Source organism: Felis catus, chromosome C1, assembly GCF_018350175.1.
Source record: "Felis catus isolate Fca126 chromosome C1, F.catus_Fca126_mat1.0, whole genome shotgun sequence".
Lineage (NCBI taxonomy): Eukaryota > Metazoa > Chordata > Mammalia > Carnivora > Felidae > Felis > Felis catus.
This window is the reverse complement of record NC_058375.1, coordinates 214,942,930-214,965,484: the sequence shown is the minus strand read 5'-3', so window position 1 is coordinate 214,965,484 and position 22,555 is coordinate 214,942,930. Positions and strand designations below refer to the sequence as shown.

The following is a 22,555-nucleotide window of genomic DNA, read 5'->3' as shown; positions in this document are numbered from 1 at the left end:
GTGGTCTGTTTGTCTCAGAGAGTCCTTACAAGAACTCCTACAGAAAGTCAGTCACACAGCACTGGCTAAGGGGCCAAGCTCAGAAGCTCTCCTTCTAAGTAGGCTGAGATGCAGGAACTAAAACTCTCCTCTCGTAAAGAGCAGAATGAACCAAGCTTGTCTGAAAATTGCAATGGCAGAGCTGACGTCTCGCCTACTTTGGTTGACCTGGGGACCCCTGTGTCAGAAAGAGGACAGGCCCAGCGGGCCCACGTCAGAGTGCAGGGAATGCTAGCAGGCGGCAAAGGGGCGGCTGTCACACCCAGAAAAGCAGAGTATTTGGGGATGAAGAGCAGAGGACGGGGTGGTTCTCCAGATGTGTGATCTTCAGCAGGTCGCCCCACCTCCTTGGCCTCCGCGTCCTCATCTTTGAAGCAAGAAGGCTGGCCAGACCTTCCCTCAGGCCCTCCCTATTCTGGCTTCTGCGATTCAGTGAGACCCGACCTGCCTGCCCGCCCAGGGCGGACTCCTCGCCAGGTCCGCAGGGCTGAACGAGGAAGGGTGACAGTGCCACGTGTCTCAGAATAAGGCCCACGTGCCTGGTCGCAGGCAGATGGCTCCACACCTGCAGATTTCTAAGGCAGAATTCTGAGCACAGCGACAAAGGTGGTCCTGTCCACAGAAGTCTAACACACCAGAGATGATGTGGTTGAGATGTGGCCAGAGAGTTTGTTTGAGAACCAACCATACGGCCAGATTGGATGACCTCCAAGGCCCCTTCCTACACTGAGTCTAGAACTCCCCCGGCCAGGAGTTCTAGACTAAAACGTGCCGCCCTGGGTACCACAACGGTCACTGCACGCAAAGCGCGAGGCCAGCCTGCCCCAGCTTACCAGGGCCATCTTCCCAGCCAGCAGCAGTTCGGTCTCGCTGCGCAGAGCTTTGATGTTATTCACCATTTCCAGGACAAAGCTGCAGTTCAGCCCCTGAGAGGAACCAGAATGACAACCATGTAGAAGGCCCCAGGGCTACAGGACTCCCAGGGAGCAAGACCTGAAAAGCACAGGCACCTCTGTGGCTCTGGGCTTGCCGTACACCCGGTCCATGGACTTGGAGCTGGCATTGACGGCGTGGGCAAGTTCCTGCTCCATGTCGTGATGGGACTGAGCTATCTCCCGGATACTAGAGAAAGACAGAGAGACATGGCACTCATCAGAGCAGGCGAAGGGGCAGCCTACGACATCACCTCACTCGAACACGGACCCAGGTTCAGCCCAGAGGGCCAATGCAGACACAGCCCAGCCATGAGAACGAGCACGGGATGACCCCGACCGGCATTCCCTCACCGATGGCAAACAGAGAAGGTCTTAAACGGGAACCATGACATCAAAATCCAAGTTTTTCCAGAAACTTGACCAGGGAGGAAAATCCCCAGAATGAGACTCACACCCTGTAAAATAGCAAGCTGGCAGCTGATCGTCTGTGAGAGGGGACTTGGCCTGCCCCACTCTATAAATGGGAACGACAGGACCCTCCTCTGTGGGGACCATCCCGCTTCAAACGGCTCAGATCCCAGGAAGTAGCCACAGGCAGCAGCCTGTTGTCCAAGGGACCCAAACGGGCAGGGAGGGGGCGGTGACAGGGTCAGACACAGCCAGAGCACCAGGGACAGAAGGAGCACGAGAGTCAGGGAAGCTGGCCAGGGAACCACTCGTCCTGCCCCGGGGAAAACGAGGAGCAGCTGCCAGACTTCAAACAAGACAGTGAGATGCAGGGCCCCGTCTGCGGGGCTGCCACAGGCTTTGAGGGGACGAGAACAAAGACGAAGGAAGCCAGAAGTGGGTGGCACACCAAGGAACCGAGAAAAAGTGTAAGAAGCAAAGCCATCAGGCCCGGATACTGATTTGGTCACGGGAACGGGGGCTGCAAAAGTGGCGCTGGCTGCTGCAGACAGAGAACTCAGCACAGGGCGTGCTCTCGGGGGACCCAGAAGGACCCCGAGAGCCAGAAGTGCCCACAGCATTCCCGGGAGAGCCGCGGGCCAAGAGCCTGACGCCTGGGGAAAGGGCAGGGGAATGGCCCCAAAGGGCGCACAGAGCCCAGAGCCCGCAGGGCAGCGATGCTCCCGGCGAGGACAGCGGAAGAGGAAGCCGCAAATGGCACCACCAAAGATGGCAGGATGTGGCGGCCGAGAGACCCCTCTGGAGTGAGGCAGGCCAGCAGCAGGCACACCGGGGAGGTGGGGAGGATGGAGAGGGGCAGAGGGACCTCTGTGCTCCAAGTCTCATGGTCCCAGGAGCCACTTCTCCAAGGCAGAGTTGGAGCAGGAAATGCCTCTGGCTGTTGTCTTTTTTGGTTTTTTAAATACCTACAAGGTGTTTTAATAACAAACCTGCTGTCTGGGATAAAGGAGAAGAGGCAGTAAGTGAGCGATTCTGAAGAATTCGGGATAGGTTTTAAAATCTGTGAGCTGGCTCTGAAAACGCCTGGGGGTTTTAGGCCTCCTCTACATACACCCCGAGCGATCTCGGAAAGTCACACGAAATAAACCCCATCCGAGGGCCAGCGGAAACCCCAGCCGGGCCCTCGAGGCGGCGGTGGCGGCCCAAGGAAGACCCGGGGGGGAGGCCCAGCACGCAGGGAAGGCGAGGGCCCACCTGTGGATGAGGGCTCCCGCCGCCTGCCCGAAGTGGTCCATCTGCGTGGCCTCTTCCTCAGACAGGATCTCCGGGTGCAGAGAGAAAGACGGAGGGCGAGGAAGTTCACACTTCTGCTTGTCTTCCCAGGACTTGAGGGTGTTCTCAAACGCCTAGGGCACGGAAACCTGGTGTCACACTGTGCGACCCTCTCTCAAGAGGCGAGCACGTGTTCAACCGCAAACGCTGCTGGGACACCAGCTGGACGACAGCCAGAAAAGGAGACACAGACTTCTTTTTTACACTGAGGAGGGCGAATCGTCCTGGAAATTACACCCCTGCTCACTTAATCTCTGCGTCTGAAAAAAGCAAATTCCCAGAACAAAACACTGGAAGCTCCAGGTCTCCTGACAGGAGGTGCACAGGTGTGCCTGCAGGTGAGCCCCGGGACTCACACAGGTGAGTCCCTCTGGGTCTCCGCACGCAGCCCTTCTTACCCTATCTCTGGTGAGCGTCTGTGCCCGGTTCTTGTGGATGATCCGAATGTATCCTGGAGGCTGGACCCAGGCCTCTCCGTCCACTTGCACAGGTACGCCCTCATCCCCCAGGATGGAAATCTTCACCGTGCGACACTGAGAAAACACCACAGCTGTGACTCGTGCGCCGCGCTGAACCAAGGAGCTAAGGTGCTAGATCTCAGCCCTGCAGGAGCCTTCCTGTCCCACACGCCCCTGCACAAGCCAGCTGACATCTGGGGTGACGCCGTGCCCACGGCCAACCACCACCGCGGCCAGAGCATCCCTGTCCAGGGCACAGCTCATGAAGCCCAAGGATCTGTCCCTCCCCACCCATCCCCTCACCCAGCACGGCATCTGTGACCGCAGTGAGACCTCGGTGGTCAGACACGAGCACCAGGCCCAGGGTGGGGACTCACGACCAGCAAGAGCCACGGGGCCCTGCTCAAGTGCAAACACTCCCAGAACAGGGTAAACCAGTCCCAACAAGTGGTTAGCGATGTACTGTTTCTCTTTTCAACAGAGAACACTGCCAAAGAGTTCGATCATAAAATTCAAACACCCTACGCTCCGCAGGGACAGACTGAGGCAGGAAGGGCCGTAACATCACAGCCTGGGACTTGGGTGGGCTAGGGAATCAGCCTCCCTGCTTCCTTGTGCCTAAGAACACTGCCCTCCCCAGCCCATCACCAGTAGCAGGGAAGCCCCTTCCGCTTCTCCCCTCTCCAGGTGGGCCTCAGACCAGCCAGGCGAGGCCACACTTTCTCCACCGCTCCCGTAGGCTCGGCCTCCATTCCCAAACTCAGGATGCAGCTCCCGAAAGCTGCAGCCACAAGCCGAGTTCAGGGGGGCCTGTCTCATCTCATCCCACCTCAACATCCCACCTCAACACGGCTGGCACCCACAGAGAAAGTCACAGCAGGGGGGCTCAGGCAGGATTCAAGTTGGCCCCCGTTTTGTAAGAGTGTTGGTTAACTGTCAAATACAGCGGGTGGGGCTGTGGGCGGTCCTGGAAAAGCACCCCTTCTCCCGGGCTCTGTGCAGCAGGAGCCTGCTGACAGAGGAGACTGGTTCTGGGCCAGGACCAGCCTCTCCAAACATGCGTGAGCCACGCTGCCTCCCACGTCCCTCCCACCTGCGGGCCCACGGCCGATACCTGGGCGATTCGGTGATGCTGCAGCCTAATGACGCGAGAGACGGCCATCTGCATACTGCCAAATACAGCGACCACCTCCAGAATCTTATCATCGAATGACGGAGCTGCAAAAGTCTGAAAGGGCCAGTGTTAGGAGCTGACCCCTGCTCCAAACCTCCCTGCACAGCCCTCTGTTGTTCACTCTCGGGGCTGCTGCTCTGGTTACAGATAGGCGCACGACTCGGCTGGTGTGTCCTGAGAAGCAGCTGTGGTGTGACTGTGTCATTGAGGGGGTTTCTAGTGAGACCTTGACTAGAACCAGCTGCCTGGGACCAAATCTCTGATCTGCCACTTTCTAGCAGTGCGACCTTGAGCAAGGTACTTAATTTTCTCATCCTCGGTTTTGGATAAAATTAGCGTGTTCCCCGAGAGGCTCTCAAGAGGACTGAGTTAATGCACACACAGTGCTTAGAACGGCAACCGAACATCTTTCTCGTTGTTAATTTTCAGTAATCTCTACACCCAACGTAGGGCTCAAACTCACAGCCCCAAGATCAAAAGTTGCACACTCCACTCACTGAGCCAGCCCGGCACCCCGGCAACCAGAACGTCCTGAGTGCGCAGTTCACGTTCATTATTTTGTTAGCTATTACGTACAATGGAAGCTGCATCCGTGGTTAAAACCAAACACTTTCCAAAGTTAAGAGTAATCCCAGACTTCTTCCGTGGATTACACAACCCCACGTGGGCTCGGACTTGTCTGCACTCCGCCCACTACACGCCGTCAGAGAGCTTCCTCCACACCCGTCTCCCCGCTAAGCCTTCACATGTGCTGTTCCAGCAATTACCTGGAACAGCCTCTGCACCCTCCCCTGACCGGATCTGGCCAATCCTGCGTCTCCCTTCAGGTCTCAGTGCAGATGTCCCCTCCTCTGAGACGTCTGCCCAGACCACCCCAAATCAGAGTCGGGCCTGGCTGCTGGCATCACACCTGTGCCCCTGGCCACATCTGTCCTGCCCGGCCTCTCTTCTCACGAGCGGGGGATCATCTCTGTCTCGTTCTCCACTGTCCTCTGACCACCCGCACAAGGGAGGAGTTCTACCCACACCTCCGCACCACCCTCAGAGCCCCAAGAGCCAGAAGGCTCCATCAGGGCCTGAAGTGGTGGACACTCCTCGAAGGGATTACCCACACCCAGCTTGGGCCCGGCCACCCAGAACCCCCATACGTACATCATCTTCCTTGGTGCCCCCCCAGAAGTTGGTCCCTCCGGCATAGCTGGGAATGTTGAGGACAGCAATCCCCTGGAGACTGGGGAGTGGGATGGGTCTCCCATCACACTGTGCGGCAGAAATGCCGGAGAAGGAAACAAGGGAATGACAGCATCAACCTGGTCCTTCTTCACCAGCAACCCGCCCACCCGCCCGCCCGGGGCGGAGAAGGCCACCACCACAGCTGGGCTCTCACTGAGGGACCTCAGGGCAGCGGGACCCCACACCCAGCGAGGAGAGGGGCTCACAGGAGACCAGGCGGGCCCTGGCCTGCCTGCAGGAGACCCTCTTGCTCACCTCCAGCAGGACCTTCTGCTCCAGGTTCCTGTAGGTTCTGTGCAGCAGCTCTTTGGTTCCAAGAACTCCGTACCACATCATGTTCTTGGTCCGGCTCCTGGAGGTGGAAAGCAAAGAAGTGACAGGACACCCGCTCTCTTTATACAGCTAACGGCAGCCACTACCGCAGCCGCAGGAAGACGTCCCATCACACCGCAGTCAGACTCGGCAACCACTCACAGCCCCGACATCTCAATAAGGAAGGGCATTTCCTCATTATGTGCCGATGTAAGATGTGCATAAAGAGACACGTTTAGTGATAGAAAATTCTGCTGAAAAGTAACATTCCCAAGAAAGTAATTTTACCTAAAAAGGTAAAAAAGACATTACAGAACCTCACAAAAAAACGATAATGATTTTTTTTCCAGCTAGAAAATTATGCTTAGCATAGAAAATTTGGGAAGTGCAAAAAAGCACAAAGGAGAAAAAACATCCTCCTAATCCCCACAGCTGTGCGTCCTGATGGTAAAAACGTTGGTGTATTTCTTCAGTCTTTTCTAAGTCTTTGACTCACGGGGGAAACAGCCAGTTTACAGTCTGCTGACCGACTCTGCTCACTTGGCCCTGCACCCTGCGTTCAGACGCCGGACTGATCACAGCGGGGCCTTTCCCTACGGGCCGTTGTCCACTTAATCCCTGTGACTGGACCCAGCCAGTTCCCAGTCCCAGGCTCCGTAAGTCACGTGGCAGTGGCCCCTTTGCACACACCTCTTTGCAAATGTTTCGTTACTTCTTAGGATAGACTCGTAGAAATGGAATTCCTCTTAGACCTTTTCAAAGCTCTTGATACAAACTCAGGGATTATCCTAGCAGGGGCCCACAGTTCTAAAAATGTATTGCACATGGCTTTGTCACTCACTATCTTACTCTTGTTAAATTGCACGCATTTTCATGCCTTTTCAGTTATTTTTGAACTAACGGGGGCCCTTTTAAAGCAGTCGGGCTCGCCATCATGTGCTGAACAACAGAGATGTCCCTGGGGGGCTTGTGAGACACTTTCCTCCACTCAAGAACCCCAGCATTCAAAGGTTTCTTGAATTCTTAAGCTTGATTTTGTTTTCTGAGAAATCTGCACCTACAGAGCACCTGGGTGATCACCAGGGCAACTCCTTAGGTGTGTGAGCCCCTCCCACCCAGCTCTCCCAGTGTCCCCTTCCAAATGACAACGGCACCAAGGAAGCAGGGGGCACATGGACGAGATAGGACGACGAACAAGTTTGTAGGCTCTCCAGCAAGGGGCCCCGACTCCTGCATCAGCGGCTGTCTCTGGCCAAACTGCACATCAGCTTCTCCTTTGCCAGTTCTAGAATGTCAAAGCCGAACGGTCTCCTCCTCCAGGTGATTACTGAAGGGTGGGGTGGGAGACGCTAACTCCCTGCTTCACTTCTCGTGTTTTCCCAGAGGAGACGGAATCTCCACCTCAACCCAGGAGGCAGCTGCCCATTTCTCTGCAAACCCTCCCAAGGAGGGGAGGGATGAGTAGACGTCATTTAGGGGGAAAAAAGGAACGTCCCCAAGGACACCCCTCGGGCCTCTCACGTGGCTGTCTTCCTACAGAGGGGTGTCTCCTAGTGGGCGTGGTGGGGAGGCAGCCGGGCCGCCCCCAACGCCGCCGGGGTCTCACGTACCTGGCACAGTACCCTCCTAGCACACTTTGTCACCTGTCCCTCTACAGCACCACCACGACTTACGACGCAGACCCTTCTGACTGACTGCAGTCACTCATGTTCTCATGTGGATTTGTCCTGACCACACCAACCCTGAGGGCTGGACCCCCCTCCAGGCTGGCCTCCCAGACCCCCAGCCTGGTCCCACCCACATCTCGTGCAAGCACCTCTCTTTCCAACAACGAGGCACCTGGTTTTCACATCTGCCTTCTGCCTCCGCGCTCTGGACACCCACTGCCTTGCTGACTCTAGCGGTTCCCTCGCTACCCGGAATGGGAAGCGAGGACGAAGGAGCAGTGTGCACACAAGCCCGCCACACCGCCTACCTGCACTTCTCTGGGTGCTCGTCACGCTTGTTGTTGAAGTCCAGGGATATCTTCGCATCCAGGCCGATGCCAAAATAATTGTTCATGACGCACTTCTCCGTGTAATACTCTCTGCAAAGGGGGTTTCGGACCCATGAGAACCGCAGGTGGCTTCACAGCCTCCCCCTCCAAGCATTTCTCCCTGAGGGCAAAACTCATGGCTTTTCCTTCAGTAGCAGCTTTACTGAGGCTCAACCTCACATACTGCCTGAGGCGCCCACTTCAAACTTAAGACTCTGATATTTGGTTGAAATTTTTTTTAATGTTTACTTATTTTTGGGAGAGTGAGACAGAGCATGAACGAGGGAGAAACAGAGAGAGAGGGAGACACAGAATCCGAAGCAGGCTCCAGGCTCTGAGCTGTCAGCACAGAGCCCGACGCGGGGCTCGAACCACAAACCGTGAGAACATGACCTGAGCAGAAGTTGGACATTAACCGACTGAGCCACCCGGGCGCCCCAGGACTCGGTGATTCTTAACATATTTGGTTGTGCACTACTATGCATTTTAGGGCATCTCATCACCCCAACAGCAAGTCCACAGCCCTTCGCCATCAGCTCCCAAACCCCCCCACCAGCCCTGGCAACTCAGATCTGCTGTCTCCATGGTGCGCCTACTCTGCCAGGTTCGTATAAACGGAATCCACGAGCATAATGTTTTCAGAACGCATCCGTGCTCAGGACCTCATCCCTGTCGATGGCCAAACAGCACTCTGCCGTAGACGCGTGAGCACCGACACACACGCTGTCGTGGACATGTTCTCACTCCTCGGTCGTGGCCCCACAAGTGCTCTGAGCCACGTGGAAACCGTACCGTGAGGAACTACCAGACCGGGTCCCAGAGCAGCCGCGCCATCTCGCGCTCCCACCAGCAGCATGAACCTGACCATATCTATGGCACACGCGCTCTGGCATCTTCAACCCAAGGCCTCCCAACACGTCTTCCTTCCCGAGATCCGATCAGAGCAGCGCATCCCAGGCCCGGGGCCAGCACCGCCCTTTCCCGAGTCTGCTGCCCACGAGACTCATTTCATTCCAGCTTCTCGGCCTCCCCTGCAATCACCGTGGCCACCAGGGCCACACCAGGGCTCCAGGGCCCTCCTTTCCTTCCAGGAGGCTGGCTGAAGGAAGGAGTCCCTGAGCCTCCACCCAGAGGAAGCAGCGAGGAGGAAAGTCCGTGCCTGGCAATCCTGGGCTCTGCAGGGAACACGTCTGGGGTCAGAACTCGAGGTTTCAGCTTAATTTCAGGTTAATTTCAGGTTAACAGGCATGTGCAGCCTGATTTGGGAAGCCATCACCACATGGACGTGTTTTTAGGACACATCTAATCCGAGTGCCTACCAGCTTAGTGAGAACAAAGCTCAGGGAGAAACTGTTTTCTGAAAAGACGACCACGTGCTGACCAGTATCTACAGGTCCTGGGAAAACGGACAGATCCAACTCACAGAACCAGCATGGGGACAGGGGAAGGGGGATGAGGAGACCGGGCGCAGGGGCCTGGGAAGTGGGGGATGGCCAGGCCCCAGGGGCCACCACAGGCAAAGGCAGAATGACCACAAGTCTAGGGGCCCCAAGCTACAGCCCCAGCACACCGCCCTGCGCAGAGGGAGGAGAGCAGCTGGCCTCCCGGGGTTAGGCTCCCGCTTCCTGAAGCGGAGAGGAGGAAAAGACACCGATGCTGCAGGTGCGGGACTTCTGGTCTCAGGGGAAGGGAACAAACGAAATACTTGGCTCAGGGGGCCCTGTGTGCGCTGCTCACGGAAGGCTGCGGCTCTGGCCTAAGGAAAACGGCACCGGGGAGCGTCAGGACCAGAGCCCCGTGGGGCAGGCAGGAGGCAGTGCTGGGCCCGGGACAGGGACACTGAGGTGCCTGGGCAGGCCAGAGGCTGGCAGCGGGTAACTCCACTGAGGCCACCCTGGCAAATCGGGGCGGCAGAAACGGCCACTCTGCACACTTCCAGCTCTGCTCTCAGAACCCACGGAGTCCGTGCAAGCTGCGCATTTCTGTCCCCTCCCCCAGCATACCAGACACCCGCGACTGGGAACATGCAACCCACTGCCACCGGCCACACTGCCCAGAACTTGCCATCAACCAGCAGAAAGGGAAATCTAGAAGACCAGATTTTCAAAATACCGTTTGTCTCCATAACGGCCTCCATACACACAAGAATGAAGTCCACTAAACTGCCTCGTCAAAGTCCCCACCACCTGAGAAACAGGACAGAGGACACAGCACCAGCCCACAGAGCAGCGTCGAACCTTCTTCCCTGTGATGGCAAACCTGGGACGGTATCTCCCAGATTCAGCCCCAGAATCCAGGCCACTGCAGCACCAATAGGGCAGAGCGGGGGAAGGAAGGATGTCGGGACAAGGTGCCAACGCAGCACTAGCTGGGTACGGGAGAGCGACAGTGAGAACAAGGACCAAGTCAGCTCCCAGCAGGAGTTTCTGAACCTGCCAAAAACCTCAGACCAGGAGAGATGTTCAGGAGCCATAGACGCGTGACCTCATGGGAAGCTGGGATGAGCCGGGACAGGCTATGCCCATCACACATTTCCAACCAGACTCTTAGCTGAGGCATTTCTAGGTTTTCCTTATCAGCTAACCAAAGCTAGAAGAGGACAACCTAGTCATCTGTACACGAATTCCTCTGGCCAATGCCAGATCTATTTTCTGGGCTCCAATATTCTTTTTGTTGTTGTTGTTGTTGTTGTCTGTTTTTAACATTTATTTATTTTTGAGAGAGAGAGAGAGAGAGAGACGAACAGAGACAGAGGGTGAGGAAAGGAGGGGCAGAGAGCGAGGAAGACACAGAATCCGAAGCAGGCTCCAGGCTCTGAGCTGTCAGCACAGAGCACGACGCGGGGCTCGAACTCAGGAACCATGAGATCATGACCTGAGCCAAAGTCGGACACTTAACCGACTGAACCACCCAGGTGCCTCATGGCCTCCAACATTCTTTTCACATCGCGCTCGCCTGGTTTACCCCCATACTCACAGGTTTTCTGATTCCGAGTTAAAGGGATCAGCATTAATTAACAGGCGACTGATGACCGAACCTCCAGGCAAGGAACCCGACATCCCAGCCCGAACGTCTGTAGAGGAGAGAACAGGAAGAGACAGCAGGTTGGGATTCGATGAATTAAGAGAAGCTCATGTCTTCAAGGCTAAAGGACACATACTCTAAAACACTATCGTGACTAAATATTTCTACATAACTTATAAACAGATCCAAATTTTGACATCTAAGTGTTTCAGGTCAAAAATCACCATCATAAAGCCATATTCATGGAGCAAAATCAAACACGGTAGATAGTAGAAACCATCACCTAAAAGTTCAAAAAACAGCTTAAAAAAGACGGTTCTCATTACGTGTAAGAAGCTGCACCAAAATGATCTCTCAGTACAAGTAATCTTAGCATTCAGTCCTACCGCTGCGCGAAACTAAATTCATGAGACAGAAACATCAAGAACGCCCCAGGTGGCCAGAACCCTCAAGGAACCTGCACCCTTAAGTCACAGGGGTGCCTGAGTGGCTCAGTCGGTTAAGCGTTCAACTTCAGCTCAGGTCATAATCTCACAGAGTTCATGGGTTTGAGCTCCGTGTCAGGCTCTGTGCTGACAGCTCAGAGCCTAGAGCCCCTGGAGCCTGCTTCGGATTCTGTCTCCCTCTCTCTCTCTCTCTCTCTGCCCCTCCCTTGCTCGTGCTCTTTCTCTCTCTGAAATAAACATTAAAAAAAAAACCTGTTTTTAAGTTTTAAAGGCGAGATAGAACACTGCTTTTAAACCTTCTGCCAATCCACCCCTTCCAGTAACATCTATGTCTCTGGTTAACCAAATATGTCTCGTTAGCCTCATCGCCCAAGGACTTCTGGAATTTTCTTTCTATTCAATTGAGATTCACCAAGAAATTGCTAAATCACTATGGGAGCAGATGGTATGGCGTGGGCTCTGCCAGGCCCAGGAGGCCTCAGGAAGTCACCTGAAGCTGGTGAAGGGGCTCTTACTGGCAATCTCAACCCCTTGTGCTACTCCTTCCTTCTGCACAAAGTATGGTCAGCCTCAACCCTATGCCGGGAATGCTGGGAAAAATGAAGGCAAAGACAGAAAAGTGGACTGTGCCCAACTCCCCTGGTGGCCAGTTGTGCCCTCCCACCATCATGCTAGAAACGATGGGATGACTCGACTGGCTCCCCGTCACAACCCTCCCCTCCCCTTTTTCTCAGGAGAACTCTTACTCATCCTTCAGTACCCAGCTCAGGTATTACCCTCTCAATGACATCTTCCTGGGGCCCCAAGCAGCAATATGGGTGCTTGCTGCCCTTTACACTAAATAAGGGCACTTTTCACACCATGACATAACTTTGGAATCCTGTCTGTTTGCCACAGGCCTGTATATAAACTCTTAGAGGACAGGGACCCGGTCACATTCATTCTCACAACTCAGTGCCAAAGCAACAGATCCTGGACCTCGCTAGTTGGCAGCTTATCGCCCCACGTGCACGGCCTACAGACACACTCAGCCAACCCACGGGGGACACTCACTCGAGAACAGGATCTTGGTGTTCAGTGCGGGCAGCCCATCCCGGTTTCCTGACTGGGGAGGAAGAGAGGCAGAACTGCCCAGTGTCAAACTTCCTTTGCTTATCAGCTTCTCACATGGGGATCTGGACACTATAAAATTATAAAACAGAACCAAAACCCATAAAACTGTCCAAAACAGAACATTACTCAAGTACTGGAAATGGTCATTAGAGAAACGACCGTTCCGAGGGCTGAGGGGACTGGACAACAGTTGCCAGCCACTGGTCAGCCCCCTGCGGAGTGTGCAAGAGGAAAGAGGAGGGGAACGGGAAGGGGGACAGAGAGGCCAGTGGGCCTGGACGCCCTCTGGGGGGAACACAGGTGCAGCCGAGGCTGGGATGGGCAGGAGGGGCTCGCTCCCGGTCACAGGCGGGGCCCAGTGGAGCTCAGAGAAGATCAGAGCAAACCCGCCCTCCGGAAGACACCTCCCAGCAGCTGGTACAGGCTATGAGGGAGGGGGCTGCACACAGAGGGGAGGCCGTGTCTCTCCACAGCGGCAGTCTGCGCTGGGGGCCGGTCCAGGAGGGATAAGCATCCCCAGGCAGAGCGCCCAAAGGGCTAGGTGGTGCCCCGGCCAAAATGCCTGGCAGCCTGGCCTGGAGCAAACTGCACAGGTGCACAGAGCTCGGAGGCTGCAGCCAGGAACGCCTGCGCCCCAGGTAGGGAGCTGCGGTGCGCAGAAAGGACCACAGGCCTGAGCCCTGCTGGGTCTGGGGTATACAAGCAGGTTCTGAGGAAAGCGCACGCCTTCCTACGGGGGTCCCACTGGGTCTCCCCCAGGCCAGGGAGGTGGTGCACGGAAACAGGCCATGTGTCTGCGACTTTTTATACTGCCCGTGGCCAAAGCAATTATGAGAAGGCGCCCTAAAACTTCCGGGGCAGGCTTTCCCACTACTGCAAACCCCAGGGGCTGATTGATGATGGCACTGGGATCAAGACCGGCCGGTACCTTTGCGGAGGCTCCTGGCCTTGGCAACCCCACAGCTCTCCGTGGGACACACTCTGTCATCCTTCGGGTCTTTTCTCTCTTCCGACTCAGAGAGACCTAAGGTGAACCCCTCCTGTTCTTGGGTCTGGGCGTTCTGCTCATCGACAGCTGCAAGGAAAGAACGCCCACAGCTAAGCACGCAGCCACGGAGTGCGCAGACGACGACGTCTAGTGACACGGCGCCTGCTGTGCACAGGCTCCTCTTGGACTCGGTGAGCTTTCTTCCATATCCTCTCAGCGGAAGGCTCACAGCCCGACACTGCCACCCCGTCCCCACTGTTCTCCGAGTGCCCGTAAGAGTGCCAGGCACCCGGGCATCCATGCGGACGGGCTGGGGAGAAGGGGGAGAGCCGAGGGCTGGAAGACGTGGAGAAGGGGAGTGGAGTGAGGGCACACAGTGCCCAGAGGGGACGTGACAAGGGGGCCTCCGCCTGAGGGTCACACCGGTGCGGGGTCACAACGCGTCATTCTCACTGGAGGACAAAGATGGAGTGAGTGGGAACAGGGTGGGATTTCCAAGGGTAACGTGAGCATACACAGACGGAGAAGGAGACAGTCCGAGTGCGGCTGGAGGCAAGGAAGCGCCCACGTCACCGTGCGCCTGCAGCGTTCCCTTCAAAGCTCAGAAACCAAGTCTAGAAAAGGAGTGACCAGCCGGCAAGTCTTTAATCTGACCCAGCCGGTCCCCACCCCCCCGCCACCGCTCGCGGGCTTGTCGTAGAGTGAGCAGCCTGGCCGCCAGGCCCCGAGTACCATCGGCACCACAGCCTGGCGCCCGCCACACATCAGCCCCCACGGTGCCGGTGCTCCCACGGCTCCCCCACTGCTCCCACCACCTCCGGCTCGCCGGCCTCCCACCCCCGCCCTCCACTTCCCAGCCTCTCTCTCCATCTCTCAGCTGACAGCCTCAGCCACGGCCCCGACCCCGCCCTCCTCCCACAGGGCCCGCCCCTCCACAAAGTCGCTGAACCGCTGGGGCCACCGCCTGCCCGTATCTGCCAAGCTGCGCCAGGGGTCGGGGCAGTGACAGCAGGGCCAGGCCCCTTCCAGGGAGCGGACCCCCACCCAAGGACCGGTCTGCATCTTCCCCAGTTGGGGTCACTCTCTGCTCCCTCCAGTCCTTCCATCAGAAGCGAGTGCAGTGCAGAGGGAGAATGTTCCCCGGCAGGCTCTCGGATACAAGGTACTGCCAGTGACCCCTGGGCATCTGGTTTCGTCCTACACAGTGGGTCGTCTGTCACCGTGTTTGGGGGGAAAGAGAGTGCCAGCGCTTGCCTAAGAAAGTTACTTCATCATTAAGCAATCTACTACCTTTTTCTGTGTGTTCTATGATCTGCCGGATGGCTTTCTTCAGGCTATTGGCTCTGAGCATGAGCTGTTCCCGTGGACGGAATATCTGCGGCCGAGAGGGGCACGTCGACCCCACTGAGCGCTCCCCAGTGGAGCCGCAGCCGCTGCCCGCCCCGTCTCCATCTTCCACCTCCTCTGCGATGGTGGGGGGCGGGGTGGGCAGGGAGGACGAGGCCTGGGACTCATCGTCCAGGGTCTTGAGGAGAGAGTCCAGCTTCTCTTTCAGGACAGAGCACTGGCGGGAAACAAACGGAATGGGGCGGAGTGCTTCTCTGTCCTACACCCTCCCGCCCAGGAGCCCAGGGACAGACCTTCTTGGCCATGACCTCTGACTCCTCTGAGCTCTCTGTGGTCTTCTCGTAGGCCTTCCCCACCCGAGCCACAAAGTCCTTCACCGTCTCGCAGAGCACTCTGTGGGAGGAAACATGGAAAGACACTTTCAGAGAAAGTTCTGGCCGGGAACCAGGCACCCTGCGAGGTGGACCCCCGGCTCCCCCAAAGCCACCGGGCACTCACTTGGCTGAGGAAATCACCACCGAGTGCTGGTCTGAGGTCAGGATTTTAGAAAGGTGGGCCGCCACTGAGTCTTCATAGAAGAGGATTTGTTGCACCTGCAATTATCCCCAGACAGGGGGTGCGGAGACTGAATGCTCCCAGCGAGTTCCTCGCCCACTCTCCCTGCCCGCCCGGGCCCTCGGGCCACTTCACACGCCAACCCGAGATTCGCCAGTGCCGGCTCAAAGATTTCAAAAGCTTGCCCAAGCTGTGGACAGACAGATCTTAACAAAAAAGGCCACGCCAATAAAAGCCTGCAAACAGCTCGTGCTGCTTTTAGTCTGATTCCACACCACCAGCCTGTGCTGGTCGCTGCAGGCTTTCATCGCAGCCCCTTCCGGCAGCAAGGTGGACAGGCAAGGCCTCGCTCACGGAGGTTCCATTCACAGCGGACAACACGTCTCTCGTTCTGGCTGGGAACTGGGCCCTGGCCCCTCTCCTTCTCTCGGTGTAAATTACCCCCTTCGCCACTGAGCGCTGCCTGCTGAAGCGGGATTACTGTGCGACAAACGGGCCCTAGCCCGGGGCGAGCCAGACGGTAACTATTTTAGTCTTTGCACGTGCATCCTTCCTCTCTCAAAACCTACAAACCGTTCTCTGCTCATAGGCCCTAGCCCAACGTCCCTAACCCTCCCGATGGGGAGACAAATCTTGGCAGAGTGTTCTCTCCGCTCCGCCAGCTCTTCCAGTGGGGAGGAGCACAGCCGAGGGCCCCGCGCTGCACCAGCCTGGGCAAAATCTAGGCCCTGAGGGGACCGTTAAATCCGTAAAATGAAGAGAAGAGTTGAACACATGCATAGCCTAACTGCATGGGCTGCAGGAGGGAGGGTGGTCACAGAGGTTGTGGGACTAGAGAGAGCGCCTGGGGCCCGCGGGGGACAATGGCAGTCGGGGCACAGCCTAGGCAGTGTCCAGTGCAAGAGCAGGAAGTCCTAGGAGACTGTCATGAGGGCCCCCAAACCCTGGGGTAGCGCCAGGAAGCCCCCAAGCGACCCCGAAGCCCGCGAGGCAGTCAGGATTCACTCAGGTCCAGCGCACCCCTGGGCTGCCCCTGCCCCCCTGCGGGTCTGACCTAGGGCAGGACGTTTAAGGAGCGGCTCATCACCAAAGGGTGGGGGAGGCGGCAAGAACCGGCGAGCAGGCCGGTGAGATAGTGCCGGGGCGGGGGGTTAGGGGCGACAGCAAATACCTCAGAGCCCTCGCTGAAGTCCTCAGTGCCGGTGGAAGAGGAGGCCGGCCGGGGCAGCTTGGTCTCGTAGGCCATGACGCTCCACCTGCACACATGAAGGCGGCTCTCAGCAGGTGGCCCGGCCCCCAGGCGAGCCCACAGCTCGAACTTCATCTGTAAGCCCTTCCTCTCAACTCTGCCTCCCTTCCCTCAGCTGACAACAACCTTCACGAACAAGGGCCCGCAGCATCCCTGAAGGAGGGGAAAGGGATCCCACAAACGACCATCTGCCTCTGCGAGGAACGGGCTCCCCTTCTGCAGGGTGCGAACACCCCTCGGCCAGCGGCCAGCTCGCCAGGGTGTGAGCGCTCCACAGGCGCCGAAGGCACACACACCTCCCTAAAGAGAGAGGACGTGGCAGGGGCAGCCAGAGCGTGTGCTCAGACTCACGCTGTGAATCGCAACTACCGGATCCTTCCTGAGACCTCGAAGTGTTTTCGGTGAAACCAATTCGCCACAGGCATGTAGTTAGCAGGCTTCCCCACAGCTAACTCAGAACTAAAAGTAGCTCGCTCAAAAAGGATGCCGAACTATTTTTAAACCCACACAGGACAGTCACCCAGAACTTCAGATTCTTCTGGGAACACAACACGGGAACGTGGGACCACTCAGCCATGCGACAAGGGCGACTCTGCCGACAGGTGTCCGAAGGGGGCAGAGCCGCCTTCTCCAAAGCCCTGAAGGCCTCTCGAGACCGGACCACTCACAAGCGCTCGGTTCCTAATCTGTTCTGTTGGCTTTTACCTTCTGCTTAATCTGATGAAAAGTTAAAAACTATTAGAAAAAAAGAATTCCTACTCAGGTCCAATTTTTTCTCTTTTCAACAACAACAAAAAATATTAGAACTGACCAAATGAACGAACTCTAATCTCTCAACAAGAGCTGGAATTATTTTTCTTTTACTGACAAGAAGAGTAAACTGCTCAAGTTCACGCAACTCCCTGTGACAGGGCAAGGATTTACATCTCAGATCTGTTTGACTTTTTTATGTCTTTTACTGAAGTATAATTAGCACGCACTGTTATGATAGTTTCAGGTGTACAACATACTGATTCAACACTCCTCATTCAGGTCCAATTTCTACAAACAGTTGCACAGGACCCATATTCAAGCATCCGACGGGATGGCTCAGTCGGTTAAGCATCTGACTTTCACTCAGGTCATCTCACATTTCGTGAGTTCAAGCACCATGCTGAGCTCGCTGCTATCAGCGTAGAGCCTGCTTCGGATCCTCTGTCCGCCCCCCACCCCACCCCCGCCTCTGTCCTTTCTTTTTGCGTGCGCTCTCTCCCTCTCTCAAAAATGAAAGAGAAAAGAAAAGAAAAGAAAAGAAAAGAAAAGAAAAGAAAAGAAAAGAAAAGAAAAGAAAAGAAAAGAAAAGAAAAGAAAAGAAAAGAAAAGACAAGACAAGACAAGACAAGACAAGACAAGACAAGACAAGACAAGACAAGACAAGACATACACCTGGTCAAGGTGGCCTGCCTTGTTCAGCACAAGTACGCCCTCCACTCACCGGTCCAGCATCTTGGTGCTGGCTCTTTCTAGCTTTTCCAAGATCTGCGGGAGCTGGGTGTCATCATCACAGGCTGAGCCCCAGCCTAGCACACGAGCCAGGTCGTTCCCTGTGCCGAGGGGCAGCACTCCCAGCTGACACTGACAAGACACAGAGGAGAAGACACAGCATTGAACACCCTCCTTCTCTGGTTACCTACAACGGTGGTTAAATCCAGCAAGAGGTCTCGTCTACAGTGGCATGGCGCTCAGGCTCTAGGCAGAGCCCGCTGGACAAGACAGGGGATCTTCTAACCTAAGAGATGATTCCAGAACCATCTGACCCACCCTCTCCCACACCCATTTCTCATCCTGACACTTAATCCTCTAGGACCTCTCTGACGTAGATTTCCAAAATCTCCTCCCTTCCCCTTTTCACTGTTCTGGCCACAGTCCTGTCCCTCCCTGTGAGTATCTGAACCCCACAGAGAATCATTCTCTGAGTCAACACCACCTCTCCATCCACTACATCTTACTAACGCCAAGTTCATCTTCCAAAAATATCACTAGTGTCCTTTCACCCCACTAAACACACCTTCAGTGCTTCTAAGTTCTACCAAAAACAGGTGCCAGAGCACCCACAGTCTGGTTGCCAAACCTGAACATGTGCCAGCGCCCTGCCTACAGCCTTCCGCCAGACCCTCCCCCGAGCAATGGTGGGTACTGCTCAGGCCCGACCTCCACCCGGAACTCTCATCGGGTCGGTTTGGTCTCAGGGAGCCCCCCAGACGCTGGATGCCCAGAATCTCCACCTCCAGCCCCACCACGCAGCCTGTGAAAGAGCTATCGGTCCTCCCGAAGCACAGCCTGTGGCCACCCACCCTGACCACCCTGACAGGGCCAGCAAGTCAGACAGAAGGCCCCGCATGCCCGAGGGTGAGAACAAGGAAGCCCAGCAAGCCACGAGGAGGGGACCTGGCACTGGAGCCTTAGAGAAAAGGAGTGGGCAGTGCAGTGAAGGCACAGCGGTGTTCTAGGTGGAGAGGTGACCCGCCTGCCAAGTCAGGAGACAGGAAGTCAGGGAAGCAGAGAAGGAAGAAGGAGCCACACCCAGGGGGCTCTGACAACCATGTTAAAGTCTAGACTTTATCCTCAAGCCAAGGAGGCGTCAAGGAATGCTGGGGGGGGGGGGGGGGGTGGTGAGTGGCACTGCCCCTGGGGGAGGTCCCCGTGGAGGAGCAGACGGACAGAGGCCCAGGGTCAGCTGAGGTGTACCCAGCAGCACACAGTGGGTGGCCTACACACTCTGGGGTAGCAGATGATCCCAGTGATTCACTAGAAATGAGGGAGGGCGAGGGAAGAACCCAGAGCAACTGTCAGATTTCCGGCCTGAGTGTCTGGTGGATGAGATTTTCAGACTCCAAGGAAAGAAATGAGGGGTAGGTGGGGCTGTGTGTGGTAGGCTCGGTGCTGGAAATGCCAGGCTTGAGGCACTACGAGGCATCTAGGAAGGCAGGAGGGCGGCCAGGAAAAACAGAAGGGTGGGAATGGGGTCTCAGGGAAGCCGGGAAAGTGAGGGGCTGACCAAGTGCCACAGAGAAGCCGAAGGAGCTGAATGCTCACTGAACTCAGCATTCTGAATGGATGAAAACAAATGACTGGTCCCCCCCAGCCCCCCCCCATCCTCTTGACTAGTGATAATGAACTTACAAATAATCCTAGAAGTCACAAAACTTAAAATTGGGCCAAGTGTATTAGTCCAATTTCACCACTAGGGAGCGGTATGTGCTTGAGTTGAGCAATTCACCTGCACAGGCCTGGTTCAGACTGTCCACTTTCCAACATCATCCTGAGCCCAGGGCTAAATACAGACCACAAAAAGTTCAACCAGAGTCAGGAGAGAAAGTTAAGTCTCTGAAAAATATGCTCAAGTCAGGTAGAAGATCTGGGAAAAAATTATGCTGAAAGCAAATGACAAACTCGGAAAAATATGACCAACGAGGAGTTTATATCTCTAATATAACAATCCTTAGAAATCAATTTTTTAGGGCCACCTGGGTGGCTCAGTCATTGTGCGTCTGACTTCGGCTCAGGTCATGATCTAACGTTCAGTGAGTCTGAGCCCTGCATCAGGCTCTGTGTTGACAGCTCAGAGCCTGGAGCGTTCTTCAGATTCTGTGTCTCCCTCTCTCTCTGTCCTTACCCCGCTCACACTCTGTCTCTCTCTCTCAAAATAAATAAACATTTTTTAAAAAAATAAATATTTAAAAAAGACAAATACCCAATAGGAAACTAGGCAAAAGGGGCACCTGGGTGGCTCAGTCAGTTAAGTGTCTAACTTCAGCTCAGGTCATAATCTCACAGGTTTGTGAGTTCAAGCCCTGCGTCAGGCTCTGTGTTAATAACTCAGAGCTTGGAGCCTGCTTCCAATTCTGTGTCTCCCTCTCTCTCTGCCCCTCCCCTACTCTCGTTTTCTCTCTCTCCCTCCCTCCCTCTCTCTCAAAAATAAATAAAAATTTTCAAAAAAGAAACTAGGCAAAAAACATGAACATGTGATTCATTTAAAAATCCATGTATTGGGGGCATCTGGGTGGCTCAATCGGTTGAGCATCCGACTTCAGCTCAGATCATGATCTCACGGTTTGTGGGTTCGAGTCCCACATTGGATTCTGTGCTGACAGCTCAGAGCCTGGAGCCTGCTTGAGATTCTGTGTCTCCCTCTCTCTCTGCCCTTCCCTTGCTTGAGGGTGCACATGCTCTCTCTCTCTCTCTCTCTCAAAAATAAACATTTAAAAAAAGTTTTTTTTTTAATCCACATATTGACTTCAACAGTATTAAATAAAAATAAAACATATCTTTGCTTGTCTACTTAGGCAAAACTAAGAAGGTGAACAACACTGAAAGGGAAAGGCTGGTTTCTGTGGCACCAGGAGCGTGAAGGGGCGAGGCCCCGGTAGGGAGCAGCCTAAGGCACGGAGGAGGAGCCAGAGCCGGTAGGCCAGCTAACCCAGCCGCATGGCTCTGCCTGATGGAAAACCGTCGCCGGGCTATTTACAGACGTGGATCACAAGCCAAAACACAGTAACAGAATAGCATGGGTAATGGGAGTGTGTTTACATTAAAACTGCGTCAGCCTTCTACCCTATGTACACACATACATATGTGTATGTATGTCGACAGGAGGTCTCAAAGACCGTTCTCAAGACGTTAGTGGCAGTGGTTAACTTTGGGGAGTGGGTTGAGGATGACAGAGAAGAGAGTGGAAAATCAATGAACACTTTTCCAATCAGGAAAATCTACTTTTAATTTAATAGCAAAACAACAACAACAACAAAAATCCTAAGTCCCGACTTGATGCCCAAGTCTACCTCCGCCCCCTCCCCCCTGGCAGGAGGCACGAGGCAGCAGATCTATCGCCATCCAACAAAAGCCAGCGGGGGCACCTCGGATGGCAGCCCCAGCCCCACCCAACTTGCTCCTGCCTGGGACCTCCGGGGACAGGAACACTCTCTGGTAGTTCCCTGTACTTCTAGCTGTGAAGTTCCCATCCCCACTTCACAGCTCCTGGGCCCTGCGAGGCCACCAAGCTACCTGCCCTTCCCTCGGAGCCCTTGGCTGTGCCCTGCCGAGGGCCATGGAGCATCCTGTCACCGCAGCATCCCTCTCCCCTGGCTGGGCCCCTCCACGTCCACGCACCTGTTTGTGAAGATTGAGGCTGTCAATCTCAGAGAGCACCCAGCCAACGCTGCCATCCCCACCACAAACCAGAATCCGGAATGTGTCAAACTTCTGGAATAAGCGTAAGCTGCAGAGAAAAGAGAAAGTCAAAGAAATGAGGTGCGTTCTAAAGGACAAATGACGGCCAGTCAGTCCTGCCCCAAGAGGCCCCACCTGCACTCGAGGCCGACCTGCACCCCTGCCGTGAATAAGCCTCTTGGAGCCCGTGCCCACGTGTGCTGAGGCTCAGCCTGCAGGGCCGCCCACCCACACCTCTGCGCCCACTGCCCCTCACTCACATAGCTCAGGAGCCCCAGGCTGCAGGACTGTATGGGCCCCTCCGTCCTGGGCAGGAGGCCCGTCCCACTCCCCGCAAAGCTCATCTCCGTCTCCCTCCTGTGTTCATCTTGGTCGCCCCCCCCCAAGTGCATGGCCCTTCAGGACACCCCACAGCCTTCTGCTGACACCCCACCCTCTTCCTGAGAGACCTTATCCACGTTTCGGCTTTCAGGGGCCACACAGATAGTGATGACCCTGAATGATGACCTCCAGGCCTTCCTGAAGGACAATACCGGCACCTGTCTACCAGAATGCACCAGCCAGTGTCCCATGGGCACCTCCTCATCCTAGGCTTCCTTCCTTGGGGAATGGCAGCACCATCGACCTCGGTTACAGGCCCAGACCCCATCGTCCCTTGGAGTGCAGCGCCTCTCTCGTAGTCGCTACAAGAGCCTCTGA

At 55.7% G+C, this 22,555-nt stretch overlaps 1 protein-coding gene across 9 annotated transcripts in view; it reads right to left on the bottom strand.

Annotated features, from left to right (window-relative positions):
* Positions 1 to 22,555, bottom strand: part of DGKD (diacylglycerol kinase delta) — a 110,761-nt gene that overhangs the window by 11,781 nt on the left and 76,425 nt on the right. For all 9 annotated transcript variants that reach the window (XM_023259828.2, XM_045034649.1, XM_045034648.1 and 6 more), the window contains 17 exons: positions 21,797 to 21,905; positions 18,123 to 18,262; positions 16,571 to 16,655; positions 15,343 to 15,437; positions 15,138 to 15,237; positions 14,788 to 15,061; positions 13,438 to 13,584; positions 12,450 to 12,578; positions 10,903 to 10,999; positions 7,867 to 7,977; positions 5,835 to 5,931; positions 5,499 to 5,606; positions 4,287 to 4,400; positions 3,113 to 3,247; positions 2,637 to 2,788; positions 1,050 to 1,161; positions 873 to 965 (listed from right to left, as the gene is read on the bottom strand). In XM_023259828.2, coding sequence (XP_023115596.1) covers positions 873 to 965; positions 1,050 to 1,161; positions 2,637 to 2,788; positions 3,113 to 3,247; positions 4,287 to 4,400; positions 5,499 to 5,606; positions 5,835 to 5,931; positions 7,867 to 7,977; positions 10,903 to 10,999; positions 12,450 to 12,578; positions 13,438 to 13,584; positions 14,788 to 15,061; positions 15,138 to 15,237; positions 15,343 to 15,437; positions 16,571 to 16,655; positions 18,123 to 18,262; positions 21,797 to 21,905 — 2,098 coding nt within the window. The remainder of the gene's footprint in view (positions 1 to 872; positions 966 to 1,049; positions 1,162 to 2,636; positions 2,789 to 3,112; positions 3,248 to 4,286; positions 4,401 to 5,498; positions 5,607 to 5,834; positions 5,932 to 7,866; positions 7,978 to 10,902; positions 11,000 to 12,449; positions 12,579 to 13,437; positions 13,585 to 14,787; positions 15,062 to 15,137; positions 15,238 to 15,342; positions 15,438 to 16,570; positions 16,656 to 18,122; positions 18,263 to 21,796; positions 21,906 to 22,555) is intronic.